Below are 12987 nucleotides of genomic sequence, written 5' to 3' on the forward strand. Positions count from 1 at the left end.
CCACTGCTCCCCATCAGCTCCTTCCTCCTCCTCCTCCCTCTTCCTCTATCTCCTTGGCCTGTCCCGCGGTCAGAGCATGGAGGCTCCAGATGGTCAAGCACCAGCAGCAGAAGGGGGACCCTTGGGGGGCACAAAGGCCTGACAGCAGGAATCCACATATGACCTGGGCCAGACAGCTCTTTAGCACAAAATTAGCCTGGGATGAAGGCATAACACAATTACATGCTGTTAATACCATCAAAGAGGTATTTGGGCGTCCATTGTGGCCTTGGCAGCTTAACTAGCCTAATTCTGTAAAAATTTCAGTCCTTTCAGACAAGTTGAAGCTTTTTCATGGGTAAAGCTGCTATAACTTTTTTCCCCAAACTTACTGTGTACATCAAATCATAAACATATGAATTAATAGTGATGTAATGACTCAGCTCTAGACAATTCATAACTGTGAAGATGCAAAGATCTGATTGACTAACTTCTTGCAGTTTCTTGACAGTGTTGATATATCAATGTTCTAAAAAATAAGTGGATTTCTACTTGGAATCTTACTCTGTTACACTGTGTGTGTGTGTGTGTGTGTGTGTGTGTGTGTGTGTGTGTGTGTGTGTGTGTGTGTGTGTGTGTGTGTGTTAAACTGAACTGACTTTTTTTTTTTTTTTTTTTTTTACCAATCACTGTTCTGTCCTGTTCCACATTATTTTAACTCACAATAGTGGGAGATCACAAAATTAGCAGTAACACTCATTATTGCATATCACTGTGGATTTTTGTGTCAGTCCTAATCCCCACTAGTCTGCGCTGATACCCACAGCTGGTTCCATCTCTGTTGGGAACTGGGATCAGAACGACTACCAGACTCCTGTGTCTTAGCGTCTTTCACTTGTTGTAATGCATTTTAAATTCTTTAAATCTTACCTCTGTTAATTTCCATTGAATTGTATGGATATAAAACGTACTTGGACTGGTACAACTAGCTGCTGCCAGCGCCCCAGACAGAAAAAGTGACAAGTGGCAAGGAAGTGGCATCCTAACTGATTACCTGCCATGATGAGAGGACAGATTGCTTTTTCATTTTCATTTTGACCCAAAAAGAGCACAGTGAACATTGTCACTGTAGCTAGAGCAGGTTAAGTTGTTAAAAAATAAAATGTCAAACAGCTTTTCAATTTTCATTTTAATATGGTCATAGAACACCCATAAGAGTATTTGAAAATGAAAATGCAAATTGGATTACTGCATTTTTATTTTCATTTTTTCTCAAATAATGGATTGTGTTGGAAGTGTGGTCACATGACAGCTGGGCAGAAGAGCAGCAGGAACACAGGTATGCTAACTGGGCAGGTGACAAAGGTGAATTGAGTGTTCTTTGTTCTGTTCCCTCTATAGTTTCACCTTTGTCCCTGAGTGTTTAGAGTGAGTAGTTTATTTCATTTTTTTCTCAGTTGTAATACATAGCCCTGAGCAAACTCCATTGTGATACACAGCCCAGACCAAACTAGGTCATGATACATAGCCCTTAGAAAACTCAGTCGTGATACATAGCCTTTAGAAAACTCGGTCGTGATACAAAGCCCTGAGCAAACTCGGTATTAACACATAGCTTTGAGAAACCTTGGCCATGATACTCAGCTCACGTGGCCCTGACCAAGCTGGGTCGTGGTACAAAGCCCCGAGCGAACGCTGCCATTTGTGTTGAGGTCGGTTCTATTGTGAAGGAGGTTGTCAAGTAGCAGGCATTGCCTTATGGTTTCAACTGCCTCCATAGTTGGTATGCATGTAAACAATCGTCATGTGGTGGTCGTTTGTAAAAACTTGTAAAATGAGCAAGAGAGATAGGATTTACAGTGTAGGTTACGTAAGAGACAATGCAGCTTGTTCTTTCTATGTGTACTTCAACTCACTTAAACAATATGACTCTCATTTTAAACTTTTTTTCATTGCTTACATTACAGTTTGCATTCTTCATGCCTTTTCCTTTAATATTACTTCAACTGCTCCTTCATACAAGCAATGCAGTTTAGCTTCAGTTTCTGCAGAGGCCAGCAATCCCACTGCAATATCTTCAAAAATAGCATTTTCAAATGCAATCACTCAAATATGATTTACTCTGGGAGAGGTTATCATCACTGTGAAAGGAGAAACTGTTCCCTCTGCACCACCAGAGGTCACCACTGATTCAAATATAATGCTGTGTCAGACAGGTGGATATTTACATGTTAATTATTCAGCTTGTGCCCTAAATTAATCCAGAGTGTTTTAGGGGCGTATGGAAGCTGTGCTGCAGTGTTTACAGACAACTCTCCTCAACAATAACTTTGTCTGCAACTACCTTTGGACTCTATATGAACTGTATGAACATTGTGCTCAATGATAAGCCAATGTATATCTTCTTTGTATTTTACTATTTGCTTTTATATGCATGAAACAGTAGTTTGTTGCCTTTTACTAAGTGGTCTCCTGGTTGTTATGTAGTGTCATTCACTCACAAAAGTGATATTCCATAAATACCATAATAATGTATGATAAGATGTAAGAGACTGAGGCTGCCAAAAATCTGAAAATGCAAATATGCCTCTTTCCTTTTTGGAGTAGCTGTTATGTATCCCTTATATTAATGGAGCTCATTGGTGTGTTGTATATTTAGACAAATGTGGGAGGTAAGAGCACCTGAATGTAACATCATTGTCAACTAAGCATATGAAATAGTCCCATATCAAATTCCAAATACCTCCAGATATTTTGCATGATAAATATTATCCAAAGAGCCCAAATACCACACTTGGTTGCTCATGAAGTATGTGAAGACTTCTGTTCCAAATACTTTGCATCTGTTGAGCATCAAAGTTCAGTCTTGACCTTGGAAACAATAGTTTGAGTTTGAGGTGGTTTTCCCATTCAGGAGTAAAACATTTAGTAAATTGCATGTGTCTTCAAGGACCTTGAATTATATTAAAGTCTGAGGAAAATAAAATCAATTGTGAGTTATAAGCCGATGCTGATTTAGTTTGTTAAATGGCTCTTGTTTCCTCTCCGAGCACATCTACTCAACTGCTCTTGTAAAACAAGTTCACCTTTGACCTTCAGTACTTCACTACAGTCGCTTGTAATGCTGTTGAAATTGAATCATATTCTACTGTTGAATTGCACATAGATCTGCACACAAATAACTAGCGAAATGTCTAAAATGTAATGCAATAACCCCTTCAATAGTCTCCTTCACTGAAAATAGCCCAGTCATTACCTTCTATCTGGCCAGTGTGATTGCACATTTCCTCTATGTCACCTTTTGTGAAAACCACCATGAACAAGTAAGTGCTCATATTCTCCAAAGTCAGGGCTGTTTAATTTATCGTGACAGCTGCTGAGGCTGTGGTTGGTGGCCCGTGAGCGCTCCAGCTGTGTTAAGAGTTAAAATAGCCTCCCAGCTGTATGCTGGCACTAGGTGGTGGAGCGATCCCATTTAAACAGTGCCCATGTAAACCACACACACTTTCCACATACTTGAAATTCAGTGGTTCTCCTCTCTTCTCTTGTTCTCACTAAACCATGTGTTGCAGCCCCTCTGGGCCTTGTGGGCTCTATATCCCACACTGAATCAAGGGAGAGAGTAGGGGCATCTCACTCCACACTGGATCTTCTTTGTCATCATCTTGATGTAATTGAATGGAATTTAAAATAAAAAAAACTTTTCGATGATCTTGTGACTCAGGTGGATGCTTTCTTACAACAGCCTGTTCCTTTTGGTTTGAGTCCATCCATGTGCTGTTGGAGCGGCTCCTAAAAGCTCCCCAGACAGATTTGGACTGCTTTTCATTCGGGGGTTTGGTTCAGTTTCAAACCCCAGGTGGGACAGCTGACTGAAAAAGGAAACAAGCAGGTGCACGAGAATACCTGAGGCTTTTAACAAGGGGATGCTGTATCATTAAGTGTAGTAATGAAAATATGTATATACCATAACTGAGCAAACACAAATTTAGGCAAATTAGGAAAAAAATTGCTGGATCATTGGACGTGAGAAGAATTGAATTACTTAACAAGTCACACACTATTATTAAATCTAATCTCTGCTTCACTCTAAACTTCAGTCTGATCTCAAGCCCAACCATTGAACCAGTCCAGTAACAAAGTGGGACCATTAAAAATGTTTATAGGGGACTCTACTTAACTGTCTATTCTTGTCGGGACTGGTCTATAGGCTCTATAGGCACCTGCATTGTTTTCAGTGGATGCATTGATTTTAATAGTATTTTTGTCTCTGTCAGCGCAGCAGTGATTCCCTGCATGCCATCCATTACCCACCATCTCCTCAGCTGAGGGACACAGCAACTGTGGCCTTCCCTGCTCCCCTGATGCCTTCATGTACCGCTTGTAAACTCCACCTTCAAAAGTTAGAAGTTCCAGATGTGATTTCCCAGCACACCCCCCCCCCCCCCCCCCCCCCCCAGACAATAAGGAAGGAAATGACAGCTTCATTCACTTTTTTTTTTCATGATCTCTGAAATACATAATGAAACTTGCAATGTGAAAACAGCACAGGACTGATGTTGCTGCAACGAGCTAGGGGACAACAGACTGCACATCTAACTTGTAGACTAATGGATTTGTTTATTCATTAATATCCTAAAGTAGCTGTTATCTAAGCTTCATTGCATCTTCTGTAGCAATGGGATTCAACTCTTAGTTAATCACTTGCTGCAGCTGTTTTCTCCTTAGCAATGCAGAGGAATGTGCCCTACAAATATACACTACACACAGTGAGACAACTTAGATTAAAGATATGATAATTATATTATGATTTGGCGTTATACAAATAAAATTGAATTGAATTGAATTGAATCATTGATAATGATTAAAAATGTGGGCTTATAATAAAGTATGATCTGCGTCCCCTAAATACAACACACCTCTGTTGATAAAAGCAAAGGCATACTTTCCATTGTTATAGCTAGCCATTAATTCATTCCTCTGTAGATTAAGTTTACTCAGTGAGGTACTGTAACCTCAACAAACATGGCGAAAATTGGTTATGTCCTTGTATCATATTCACCTAGGTCTGCTTTACAATTTTTTAGCATCAAACTGGAGCAGTGATTGATGACCAGATATTACTTTTTATTTGATTATTCAATCAGGGAGCTGCCTGCTGCCTATTTCTCACCGTCATTCTGACAAAAAAAATTGTGTATGAAAACAATGTCAAACCAATGTCCGTTATCACAACTACGGGCTCCACAGTCAACCGCCGATTCCGACATCCCAACAGCACCTGAACGCAACATATGACCGAGCATTAGCTCAGCAGAGAGGGAGAGAGAGAGAGAGAGAGAGGGATTGGGATCGAGGGAGGGAAGGAAGAAGAGAGAGAAGCTAAACAGGTGGTCTGAAAACACACAGAAAACAATGTCGTTCGGCGGGGAGAGGCGGAAAGACCTTTAGTTCTCGCTTCTACAAAGGAATACCGGGACAGCCGCGGAGCAGAACCAACAAAAACCCATGCTCCTGTTTTATTTCCACACGGATTTCTCCTCCTCCTCCTCTCCTCGGTTTGACTCCGAATCTGGGCAAGATCTCGGATACTAAACCATGAAAGTCACGGTGTGTTTTGGCAGGACCCGGGTGGTGGTGCCGTGCGGGGATGGAAATATTAAAGTGCACACACTCATCCAGCAGGCTGTCATGAGATACAAGAAGGCTATAGCCAAGGTAAGTGGCGGCTACTTTGCTTTCTTGCGGCTTTTGTTATCCTGGAAACAATGTTGCGACGTCCGGAGGGGCTCTGTGCGGGCGCACTCAATATGGCGCAAACTTAAAACAAATGCAAAGTAGAGGGAGAGGGGCGCCTGTTTCTGCTCGCTCGTGCTCGTTTTGCACACTTTACTTGAACGAATGAGAACATCAAGACTGCATGTGCGTATTATTCGCCGTGTGTTGCTGCTTTCAAAGAAAAGGCGCACCGCCATTGTGGTTCTTGTGTTTGTAAACCCACAAAACTTCCTCTGGGAATCTTACTGTGGTGGTTTCGGGTTTACTGCAGCTCAAAGGCATAAAATAGGAGTTCGTAACACGTTTGTGCACAAACACGCTTGCAGACTTAGTAACCCAGTTGTAAGGACTCTCAGTTCATGCCTCTGAAAGTTGCCAGCAGAGATTAGCCTACTAGCAAGTTAGCCAGCAGGCTGCAGAAGTAGGACTGACGTCTGAGGCGTTTGGGCTTCAGTGCAGACCAATTTAATTAGTAGGCTTAACAGGAAAGTCCTATCAGGTTAGTCTACACTTTATTTTAATGTGTCTGTCAAGAATAAAATATATAACGTTCCTCTTTGTTCAGTTGTTAATGAGCTTATTATAGTGGCCTGCAGGACTGGCTGGAGTATCCAAGTAAAGACTTCAGGACTAATCAATCAGTGATGCTTCAAATGCAAGGATTGCAGGGAAGACTTTTTTATTTTTTGCTAAGTTATGTTACACCACAGTTTTGAACTAAATGCAGGATTATCTGAGAAGATCTTCAGATGCAGGGCAGTCTGAGCAGGCACCAGGCCCTGTAGGATAGGGAGGGAAACTGCAATGCCAAGCTGCTCCAGCTGACTGGTGGAGGCATGGACCTGACACATAAATCGTCCAGATAAAAAGTGAACCTAAGAAAACTTGTTGCATAATGTCAGGGTAGCAGCAGATAACCTTTGAACCATAGCTATGTGCTTTATGTGCAAGGTTCTTTGGCTAGATCTTCAGATGAGACTGGGTGTGCAGGAGCATAATAAAACATATATTATATATTTTCTCTCAGTCCTAGAGACTATGTTTACTGCATGAAAATTCAAGGAAACCCACTCACTTTTGGCATCATGACCATTATAACTTTTTCTTTTAATCATTCAAAAATACAATTCTACTGTATGTCTAAAACTCTAGTCACTCTTCTGTAATCTAAGTTTATATAATTCATCCCCACATTTGGGATTCAGTCTGTTTATTAAATTGGCTGATGTCAGTAAATTTAGGTCGGTAATTAATTTAATTTGGTTTATTGTCCAGCCTATAAGGTACAACTGTGGGAAAGTAGCTCTTCAGGCTTCATAAATGATTCATGCTTTGCCCCCTCCATTCGCTAACTTTAGGACCGTCTCTTTTTGTTCTGAGGATTGTGACCTAGAAGTCATACTGTATCCTCCTCTCCTGTTGAATAATTCAGTGTGAGCAGAGAGAAGAGAGTACGAGAACATCACTGCGTAGTTGAGATGTTGAGCAGGTAGAACGGGCTGATACTGAAGTACTCTCTCCCCCTTTTTTTGCACAGAGAAGATACTAATTTTCACATAAACCCTGATGAAATCCAGGACCATGAGAGATGCCACCCTCTGTCAACCAGCTCTGCACAGTGTTTGGGATGTAAACCGTTTGTGGTTACTAGCTGAAGTCATCATTGCGATTGGCTAGAGGCTCAGATATTTGTAGTACAATTTATGAAAGGACAATTGCCTCGAAACCCCGACTTTGCTGCTGTTTTAATGTAGAGTGTGTGTTGTGTCTGTGTGCTGGAAATGAGGCCACACATCCAATTCTTTTTCTGTTTTCTTTCAAGCTTTGATCTAAATGATAAAATAAACAGAGCTCCTCATGATCCTCACCCACAACAAAACGTACCGCCTCAACATATGACACCCTTGTCATTTCATCTCACATGTGCGTTTATTGCTCTAGTCCCACCCAGCCCACATTTCAAGACTGGGCATTTTCATGTCTCGTGTCTAGTGTGTGTCTTAGGAAGTGTTTTGGTCACAGATGTTGTGTTGAAGAGCACAGCTTTTTTTTTCTTTTTCTTTTTTTTGGTCAGCCTGTCTTAATAAGAGGCCCAAATTTAGTTTGGGTGTTTTCTCCAGCTTCAGTGTTTGTATGGACCTTCCCCTGTCATTAGAGAGGAATGCTTCCTCTAGCACAGAAAAAGCAGTCCACTTCTGAGGGCCTGAAGCCACCTCATAACTGTGGAATTAGACAGAGATGAGGACACATGGATGAGTGTTCAGATACAGAAGTCTGACTGGACTTGAGAGACAGAACAACTTTGCTAGCTGCAAAATCTCTGAACGTCTTGAGAAGAAAAGAAAAAAAAAAACAGTGTCAGATTATCCTCCGCTGCTCTTTTTCCTTCCACAGATCACAGGGTAGATTCTCACTAATGTTCACCCATTTGACTAAGTGTGGCAAGCGTTTAAAATGACACCCTTGACTGGAAAACCGTCTCGTGGTTTCAATGCTCCAAACCCTCAAGTGACGTGAGTGTTGGCATGTCGGAGGAATCATGAGTTTTGGTGGTTGGTATCAGGTGTCTGGACTGTTGTGTCCATATGCAGCTCACAGCAGATTTCCATTCACTGTCTCTCACTGCTGGAGTTTCCTCCGGAGGAGTCTGGGCTATTGTGCATTTACTCGACCATTGAGGGAGACAGCTTTAACATGACTTTGACCTCTTGCGGACAATGGGAGCAGGTGTCTGCTCTTCTGTCTGGTGAAGTGGTTTTCTTGAGCAATGTGTGGTTGAAAATAGTGCTCCAGTGTTACTGATGAGCCCATTAAGGATGCAGCTAATGATTACTTTTTACCTAAATTGATTAGATATCTATCAAATGTCAAAAAATTGGCAAAAATGCCCATCACATATCCTCAGAGCCCAACGATGGCAGCTTAAGATCAATGTTTCTTCTGACCACTAGTCCTAAATTCAGTGGGAGGGGGCGGGTTTAAATGTGCCAGGTGAGACATGGTGAAATACGATTAATAGCAATATAATGATAAGGAATTATCTGTTAAAGACAGGTATAGCAGAGAACAGGACAGTTCATTCTGTAGGTGAGTTCTGACACTTGCCTCCTGATTTACTGAGGCAGGTGCAAACCCGGCAGATTTAAAAATAATTTTTATGTTTGGACCTAAATTAAAACGTGCTTTCACCGGGCGATAAATAGTGTGATTAAATAAGCTGCTTTCTGCTTTTGTAAATCAGGCGCAAGGAGCTATTATAATGATTACAATAAACCCATCCTACATTTTTGCACTCCCTGGGTGACATTCCTTCTGCGGCTAAACTTGATTATTGGGGATATCCCCATGGATAGATAGCAAATAAGTAATAAATATACACTTGAATTACTGTGTGTGTGTGTGTGTGTGTGTGTGTGTGCAGGGTGTGGACCAGCTGGGTGGTGGGGTGGGGGGGGTCACGATGCTGGGTTCAACATCGTGATGACTGTCAGCTATAGGCGATGGACAATCAGCTCAACACTAGTCCTGATGTCATTTCTATGTGCTGTAGTGTGCTCGAGATATTACACAGTTAGTTACAGTGTTTGTCATTGGAGTGCAGCAGCCTCTGATGGCCGACAGGGCCTTGAGATGCAAGGTCCTGCACACTGTGAAAGCTAACTGCTGGTGTTATGGTCATTCTCTGACAGATTAACATGTTCGCCACCAGAAACGTGACACATCTTCAAAGGAAAAGCTCCAACTTCTGAAGTCAGCCCCATTTTGTTCAAAAGAGCTATATAATTACATGCATGAAAGGGATGTTAAACTCAATATGATAATGAAGACGGATCTTGGAATGTGAGTGCACAATGTCAGTGCAGCGTTCACACTGACAGCAATAGAGTCACGCTTCACTAAAGGCCATGTTCACACTGGATTTGATTGACTGAGTGTAGACCTGAGTTAGTCTCAGGCCTCACTGGTCTGTGACCTGTGGTCTGTGCAAAGTGAAAGAATGACACTTGTGATGTTATCATGAGGGGATTTCCACTGTGCTTCCTGGTTTCACATGGTTGCTCTTACTATGCCATCTTAACATTGGTTGTATTATTCTGTGCATGGAGGTGTGTCCATACCAGGCATGGTTGGAACACTTTATTCCTATGTTTATTTGTCTAGCTAGTTTACAGCAGTTCACTTTCAAATCTCAGTGGAGCTTCCTTAAGATGCAACGCCCAGGTGTTTTCAGTGAGGACTGCAATGTGGCGATCAATCCTAAAACCAGAGGTTACACACATTTTTATCCATTAGCTCACCTGGCATACCAAAATGAATCAATCATTTTTGGATGGATAATTTAATTATTTCTCATTTTAATTTGGGCCAAAGAAAGAAATCTTAAGCCTGATTGCACCATTAGTGTAGGTGCAGTACATCCACCTCATGTCGGGTCATAAGCCCCAAAAATTTTTTTACAGTTCATCTGTTTGATCCTCATGTCACCAGGCTGTACCAGCCAGGGGTTCCTGCTTCCAAAACGGGCACAGTGCAGGATTAAAAGCTTCACTGATGATCCCCGGGCCGCTGACTTTGCCCTTGACCAGACTACTGTGAAAAATGTCCTAAAACATAACCCAGCACGGCATTTCATTTCCTAAAGGAGTCAGTTAAAGACACACTGGAACAAACTGGAGAAAATTAGCCGTGTGAGGCCTCCTGTGTGAAACTGTAGTAAAATATGAATGCACAGTGGTTGTGACACCTAATATATGCTGATAAAACAGGTACACACTGCCTCAAAGTATTCCTCTTACTCTCAAATAGCAGTGGATTTGAAAATTAAGAATTCAAGCAGTTATATAAAATTACTGACATTATATAAAAGGCTTTGAATAACAGGAAAGATGATTGCGGTCAGCAGCTGTGAAGTATATAATCTTTTTTCCTTAGGACATGAGACACGATTGTTTTTTCTTTTTTCCAGCTGATGATGCTCGCATTACCACCTTTCCCACACTGCTTCTTTGCTGTGCTGTGCATTTTGTGACTGACTTTTTTTTTAATTTTTTTTTTTTAAGTCATAGCTCAATAATGCTACCTCACTGTGAGGAAATTTACATAAGTGAGCTGTCATCCTTACAAGTGTTTGACATGTTGATGTGATAATAATAAAAAAAAAATTGCCACTTTTGTCGTTTGCCAGCAGAGTTTTCCCAGGAGTGGAGTGAATCATTAGCTGAGCAGAGCAGAGCAGCTGGTGTGAAGTAGGAGGCTGTAAAGTGCTGACTGCAGAGATCTCAGATGGTGGGAAGACCGGTGCCCTCCTTTTTGAAGTTCATTTACATTTTAGAAGTTAAACTCATGCCGTTGGCCAGAGATGTTTACAGTAGAGGTAACGGCTGAATCTGATGAAATCCCAAAGCATGGACGCCCCCGACAGAACATTAAACATGTCTCTGCAGGGTTAGGGTGCTATCTGTAAGATCCAAAGTTCACCTATAGTTGGTTGAAAGTAAGAACATGACAAACAGGTTTTATCGTCATAAATTTGATTCTTTACATGGCAGTGCTGCAGACTTGAGACTTCACTAACTCAAGACAGTTTTAGTCACAGAAATTAGAGCGTGAGACTTTTCTTTATGCAGTCGGTATGCTTCAAGCTAAGTTTTTCTTTTGACACACATCTTGCCCCTCTACATTACCATGTAAACATTTTTTTCCTTTACACATATTTGGACAACGCTTCATATGAACTTTTTGAATTTGAAACATACAGAATTCTTCTTCTACAAGACTTGACTTGAGACTTCAAAGCAGATTCATTCAAGTCTCAAGTTTTAACTCTGTAAACTCCTGGAACAAACGGCAACAGGCAAGATGTGCGTGGACATATATTTTGACTATTTATTAATTTAAGAAGCCTGTTTGTTGAAGGAACTTTGAAATAAAAAAGTTTAAATGCTTTGTAAGGTCAATGGTCAGCTTTCAGAGACCTTACAGGCCTGCTATTGACATGCAAATTGCTTATGAAGACTTGATTCAGACTTGTCTGACTTGAGACTTGACTTGAGGACTCGACCGGTTTGACACTGTACATAATGACACTACATGCTTTGGTACTGGCGCATACTGTACGTTGCTGCAAATGAGGCTAATCCCAAACTGTCCACACATGATTTTGAAAATGTTCCCTTCATTGAAAAAGAGCAGAAAAGACGAAACTGTAAAGTTCGCCTTTTGCCTGAACTCTTGACCAAGAGGAGGGCAGGGCTGAGTTAATGAGAGCACAGATCATAATACTTAATGATACACAGAGCTTAAGTGGTTTACAGAGTGCTATGAAAACAGATTACTTGAACTCTGGCATGGGTCCAGTCAGCTGAGTATTGGCACCCCAACCATGTGCACCAAAGCCGGCTACATATGGTGCCGGACCTTCCCCCTCAAGCAGACAAAGTAGGCCAAAGACTGACTGACAGCAGCATATTTCTGGATGATGGATGCCTCAAAATTATCACCAGCACTTGAAGTTCTTTTGATGAGCGCCTGCATCACAGGGTGGTGTTTTTGAGGTCAAGTCCCCACCCCACACCCCTCCACCGCCCCCTTTGGTTTAGCTGTAGACTGTCTTCCATAAACAGAGGAAGCTCCTTAATGTAAACTAGTGCAGGGAAAAAAAGGACCAGGAAGCTCATAAACAAAAAAGTTTTATGATATCTACACTGCTCTGCTCTGATCACTTTTTTTTTTGTGCGTCTTTGTCGACCAGAACTTTTCAGTTTATTTATGAAAGAGATTCTCAGCGTGTTTTCATAGGAGGGTGTTTGTGGAAAACCAGGGTGTGATGCTGAGAAAACTTGTGTTTGAGGCAGAATACAGTCATTATAGAAGCAGAACCACAACATGATTCGACCTCGAGCAGATTTCAATGCGAGTCTTGTTGAAGTATTTTGCAAATAAAGATATACTGTGTTCACCATTTAAAACATGTAACACTATAAAACATCTGGCATAAAATGAAAACTCACAAGTCCGTGTTATTGAAGTTATTAGAAATTTGAGTGACTTGCTTACAGAACAGAGTCATTTACTTGTGTGGAGAACAGTGTGTCGTATTCATCTTTGTGCTTTTTTTTCTGTTCAAGTCAGCTCAGGTTGAATTTACTCAGGAGTTTTGTGGTTTCAGCAACGGCAACATTTAAATAGTCTGAACTGATAGTTATACTAAAGCTGGCCAAGCATAACTGG

At 41.3% G+C, this 12987-nt stretch overlaps 1 protein-coding gene across 11 annotated transcripts in view; it reads left to right on the forward strand.

The window, feature by feature from the left end:
- The first annotated feature begins 5320 nt into the window (after positions 1-5320).
- pard3ab (par-3 family cell polarity regulator alpha, b) overlaps positions 5321-12987 on the forward strand; it is a 243006-nt gene continuing 235339 nt past the window's right edge. For all 11 annotated transcript variants that reach the window (XM_023424526.2, XM_087178806.1, XM_087178812.1 and 8 more), the window contains exon 1: positions 5321-5697. In XM_023424526.2, the coding sequence (XP_023280294.1) occupies positions 5578-5697 (120 nt within the window). In that variant the 5' untranslated portion in view covers positions 5321-5577. The remainder of the gene's footprint in view (positions 5698-12987) is intronic.

This window comes from Seriola lalandi, unplaced genomic scaffold, assembly GCF_002814215.2.
Source record: "Seriola lalandi dorsalis isolate HSWRI2012SDOR001 ecotype SW California unplaced genomic scaffold, Sedor1 jcf7180002054736, whole genome shotgun sequence".
Lineage (NCBI taxonomy): Eukaryota > Metazoa > Chordata > Actinopteri > Carangiformes > Carangidae > Seriola > Seriola lalandi.